General features: G+C 48.5%; 1 protein-coding gene across 1 annotated transcript; it reads right to left on the bottom strand.

The window, feature by feature from the left end:
• Positions 1 to 912: 912 nt before the first annotated feature.
• Positions 913 to 3,141, bottom strand: LOC120388058 (olfactory receptor 52N2-like). The gene is made up of 4 exons (XM_039509619.1): positions 3,136 to 3,141; positions 1,853 to 2,428; positions 1,477 to 1,507; positions 913 to 983 (listed from the first exon to the last, which is right to left on the bottom strand). Exons 1-4 carry the CDS (start codon positions 3,139 to 3,141, stop codon positions 913 to 915), a joined length of 684 nt encoding a protein of 227 aa, XP_039365553.1.
• Between the last annotated feature and the right edge of the window lie 2,517 nt (positions 3,142 to 5,658).

Genomic DNA, 5,658 nt, shown 5'->3' with positions numbered 1-5,658 from the left:
TTGAAAAATTGTTATTATATCAAGCCTTTTGCTTGGACAGTTTGGTTTGTTCAATACCCTTTGTGTCTTTCACCTTCATCCTGATCCTTAAACTGTGTTTATTTACTGGGTTTCCTTTTCCCTCAGTATCCCCTTCAGTAGGGATCTCAGTCTAAGGTCATCTTTGGGTTCTTGGCACTCCAGGGTGTGGTGAGGTTAGGATGTAAGGGGACTTGGCATGTTGGATAGCCCTCTGTGGAGCTGCTTCTCAACCCCAGGGTTATGCAAATACAAAAAGCCTACCCTCCCCCATCTTGTGCGCTCCCTGAGATCCCCACTCCAAGCACTGGGACCTTCCCCACCTCCATTCCCTACAGGTTTGTGATCTGTGAACTCTGGGCTAAGAGGTGTGTTTTCTCTCAGCAGCTCTTTCACAGCTGCCTTCCACGTCTTACCAGTCCACGGCATTACTTCCTCCCCTCTGTCTAATGGGTCATTAGCCTTTTCATAGACAACCACTTTCAGCAGGATTGACATCCTGTCCCAAAGAGACGGGGTTAGTTTTCACAAGCACATCAGGAACAGAGTCCTGAAAAATTAGGACCTGGATTGAGGTAACCTTCATACTCCTCTCTCTACCCCGAGAGGTCAGTTGTGTGACAGATCCCCTCTGGGAGGTCAGTTACAGGGTTCCCTCTCAAAGCCTGAGCCACAGGTCGAGTGCCTGGGCACAGAGATGCTGAACCAGACATTCTGTCCTGGGCATCCTCTCCCAAGTGACCAGTGAGGAGACATTCCTGTACTTCCACAGCTCCTTCCCCAGTTTCCTTATCTGGGCCTTCTCCTAGGATACATAACTCTATACTCTCTCAGGTAGGATCTACCCCTGGCTTAGCCATGCAGGGCTCACAGCTAGCAGCATGGACAATTTTGTCACTGGCAGGCATTACGCCCCCTTCCTTCATAAGGTGGTATTGCCTCCTCGTGCTTTCCCAAGACAAACCCTGGTACCAGAGGGGAGACCAGAGGAGAGGGAAGAGATAACAGGGCTGTGGTGAAGGAACAAAGGAGCCATCCTGCATCCACTGCAGACTATTTGTCCGGCTGCAGCAGCTCCTCTCCCAGACCCAGAGCAGAGGGAGCCCCGCTGGGGGCTGGGGGCAGGGAGGTGGAGATAATCCAGTGAGTGGCTGGGGATGGGGAGAAGAGCAGTGAGCAACAATGGTGGCTTTGGAGGAAAGGCAGAACAGAGGCAGGGCCTTGTTATAAGAAGTAAAAGGGGGCAGGGCCTTGGGGGAATAGGCAGGGCAGGCCATGGCCCCGCAGAGGTCCAGCTAAAAGCAATTAGAAAGATGGGAACCCTATATTAATGAGTTGTACACAGACCGATTCCCCAGTCTGTCATGTTGACACAGCACGGTAAGGCCAGGAAAGGATTCAGTGTCACTTTGACTGTCTAGTAAGTGATTCAGGGAAGAGGGCCCAGCACTATCTCACCAGCCAGCTCTGAACGCAGGTCGGTCTGACGCTAGAGCACCAGGATTACAATTCAGTTTTCTTTAGGAGTAAAGAGCCGGAGCAGCCTGTCCCAGATCTGTTTGGTCCTCATCCCGTAGATGATGGGGTTTAGCACGGGGGGCACCAGGAGGCTCACGTTGCCAATGAGAACACGGAAATGCAGAGCCACATTCAGGCCAAATCGATATGCGAGGGAGGAGAAGAGGCTTGGGATGTAAAAGGCTAAGATAGAACAGAGATGAGAGCTGCAGGTCCCAAAAGTCTTGAGCCGGGCGTCCTTTGTGGGGAGGCTGAAGATGGCCCTGAGGATCTGGGTATAGGACACAGCAATAAAAAACATATCCAGACCCCTTACGCAGAATAGCACAAAGAGGACGTAGTAACTATTGATGTGGGTATCGGCGCAAGCCAGCTTTACCACGGCTATGTGCGTGCAATATGTGTCGGGGATGATGTTGCTTTTACAATATGGCCACTGCCTTGTCAGGATGAGTTGGGGCAGTATGAGCATGCCACCGCGCAGCACCACGGCCAGGCCAATCTTCACCACCACCGGGTTTGCCAGGATGGTGGAATGTCTCAGGGGATGGCAGATGGCCACATAGCGATGCAGAGCCATGGCTACGAGGATCCCAGACTCCATCACCGTGAAGCAGTGAATGAAGAACATCTGGGTGAGGCAGGCACTGAAACTGATCTCCCTGGAATTGAACCAGAAGATGCTCAACATTTTGGGCAGCGTGGATGTAGACAGGACCAGGTCAGTGATGGCCAGCATGCAGAGGAAATAGTACATGGGGGCATGGAGGCTCTGCTCCTTCTTCACTACGAACAGGATGGTGAAGTTTCCCAAGATGGCTATTGCGTACATAGCACAGAAGGGGATGGAGATCCAGACATGGGCCACCTCCAGGCCAGGAATGCCCTGCAGGATGAAGGTGGAGGGGTTGGTGAAGTCAGTTGTGTTGGAATCTGACATGGAGTAGGGGAGAAGGTGTCCAACGCTGAGGGAGAATGGAGTCTCCTGCATGTACTATACGTTCCTCTGATTTCCTTAATGTTCTCTGGCTCTAGGCTGATGGTCGCAGTACAAATGCCTGGATGGAGAGACAATGTTATTATGAGACACTACATGCACTATGGGGGGGCTGTTATGAAGAGTGAAAAAGAAACAAAGCTTTGACAAAACATGTACCAGAGGGAAACATCCCCACTAGAACTCACATCATGGAAAAGACCTGGGCCCACTTATAGCAGCTCTATGGAAACCGTTCCTCATTCATTCATAGCAGTGGTCAAAACAAAGACAATGTTCAGATGCCTAAGGAATGGGATGGAGAATTACTTGCTGTGGACACACATTCAGTTGTGTACACTCAGTCTCTATAAAGGATACAGCCGATAGAAAGGGGATTTCTGAGACAGGCTCTGAGAATGGGGGAGGCTGCCGACAGACTGAAAAGTCTGGGACTGTTTAGTTTAGAGAAGAGACCAATAAGGGGGTATATGATAGAGGAGCGGAAAATAAAGAATGGAACTGTTTGCATTCAAATGGACAAACACAGAATGGTTTCCGACTAGTAATATCTATAGACACTTAGTGTTTCAAAATGGCTATGTAGCGAGGCGATGACTCACCGGCATCGCACCTCCTGCTCATCATCTCGGGAATTAGCTCTCCAGCATATCATAGAATCATAGAATCTCAGGGTTGGAAGGGACCTCAGGAGGCATCTAGTCCAACCCCCTGCTCAAAGCAGGACCAAACCCAACTAAATCATCCCAGCCAGGGCTTTGTCAAGCCTGACCTAAAAAAGGAAGGAAAGGAGACCACCCCTATGGAGCGCCTCCTCCTGGACTCTGGCCCCCGTGTCCCTTCCGGACCCCAGTGCCCCTTTACCTTGGGGTCCTGCCCCCTGGCAATGCCCCCACATTCTGGGTCTCCCTTCCCAGGGGAACCCCCAACCCTCTATCTCCACCTTGCCTCAGTGGCTACTGCCACTCATCATCCAGCCCCCGCTCCCTGGGGCAGACTGCAGTCTGTCATGGCCACTCCTCACTGGCAAGAGGGTTGGACCAGCTGCCTCTGCCTAGTCCCAAGCTGCACCTCTGTAGCCCCAGGACCTTCGTAGGTGCTCACCAAAGCCTGCAGCCTGGAGGTTTACCAGGCTGGAGCTCCCCAGATCCCTTTGCCCTTTTCCCCTGCACTGCTCCGCTTCAGGTTCCTCGCTCCCAGGCAGCTAACCCTTCCCACGCCAGGGCTGGAGTCAGACTCTTTCAGCTCCTGGTCCCCAGCCCTCTTATCCGAGCCAGCTGAGGCCTGATTGAGCTGCCACACCTGTGGTCAGCTACCCAGGTGCTTTCACTCCTTTTCCCAGCCACAGCCCTCTCCAGGGCTGCTTTTACTCTTGGATCCCCAGGGCAGCCCTCTCCCAGGGCTGTTTTACCTCCTTCGGGTATGGAGCAGGGTGACCACCCCGCGACAGGCTAAGGAAAGGCCAAAGGTCAGTAAAACTGATTGGGAGGAAACATATGAAGAGAAAAAATGAGAAGGAAAATTGGGATTTCTTGAAGAGTTTATTAGATTGACAAAAAGCCACTAGTCCAGAAAGTAGAGAACTTTGGACAAAAACCCAGTTTACTGACAACGTGAAGGCAGCAACTGGGGGGATGGGATGGGAAGGAATATTTAACAAATGGGGGAAAAGGAAAATAGACAGAGCAAATAACACAAATTGGAATTTATGAAAATTGATAAGGGATGCTAAAAACATCATGGAAAAATCCTTGCTTGGAAGGTTTAAAGATCACAAAAAGGAGGTTATTAAAGTATATTGAGAACAAAGAAATTCCTAGAAAAGGTTTAGAGCAATTCTTTGAGGGATAAACAAAGTTTGTTAGTGTTGCAGGAAAGGTAGATACCTTTAAGATATAGTTGGGTTCTGCATTCGGAAAGAAGCAGTATGAGAAACATATATCACCTAAGAAGACAAGGATGGCGATAAACAGCATCTACAATTGAATCTTAGAGTTCCAAACACCAGAGTTACAAACTGACTAATCAAGCACACATCTCACTGGGAACCAGAAGTACATAGTGAGGCAGCCGGAGAGACTAAAAAAGGGGCAGAGGGAGGGAGGCAAATACAGCCCAGTTCTGTGTTAAACGTAAAATATTCAATAAAAATAGGGAAAGTTTAAAAAAAAAGATTTTACAAAGTTAAGAAACAAAGGAAAAGCTGGTCTGGGATTAATTCAAAAAATATAGGCATATAATTAATATATGGCATATAATTAATGCAAGTTAACAACATAGTTGATGGAAAACACAACTTGCAAATAAACCCAATTTCATCCTGAAATGAGAATACACTTTTGATTGATCAAGGGAACCAAGCAGATGCAATAGACTTTGATTTCTCTGAGGCATTTGTTTCAGTAGGGGAAAAATTCAGGCAAAAAATAGATAAAAACTGGCTAACTGACAGATCTCAGAAAGCAATTGTCAATTTGCCATTGCCAGTGAATGGGGCTGTTTCTGTGAGGTTCTGCAGGGATTTGTTCTTGGCCCACTGCTAATCAATATTTTCATCAACGATCTGGAAGCAAATAGAAAGTCACTTCAGATAAAATACGCAGATGACCCAAAGATTGGCACATTGATTACAATGCAGATGCCAGGGCAGGCACATTGACTGATCTAGGGCATTTGGTGATCTGGGGCCATGCAAACAAAATGTTTTAATACAGACAAATACAAAGAGGTCCTCTTGGAACAGGGAATGCAGGCTCGACCCACAGACTAGGGAACTGTATTATGGGATGCAGGACCCTGAGAAGGCTTTAGGGGTCATTGTAGACAACCCACTCATCGTGAGCTCACAGTGAGATGCTGTGGCCAAAAGCGCTGATGAGATCCTTGGATGCATAAACAAGGGAGTGGTGAGTTGGAGCAGGGGAAGGATTTTACCTCTGCACATGTTATTGGTGAAATCAACTGTGTCCACTCCCGGGTTCCACATTTCAGAAATGATGTCGAAAAACTGGAGGAGGCACAGAAAACAGCAACAAAAATGATTGGAGACTGGAGAAAATGCCAGTCAGAGAGAGTAACTTAAGGGGCTTCGTTTATTCAACTTGAATACCAATGATGTACTCTTT

This window comes from Mauremys reevesii, linkage group 1, assembly GCF_016161935.1.
Source record: "Mauremys reevesii isolate NIE-2019 linkage group 1, ASM1616193v1, whole genome shotgun sequence".
Taxonomy (NCBI): domain Eukaryota; kingdom Metazoa; phylum Chordata; order Testudines; family Geoemydidae; genus Mauremys; species Mauremys reevesii.
Note: the sequence above shows the minus strand (reverse complement) of the source record. Positions and strands in the feature narration are given on the sequence as shown.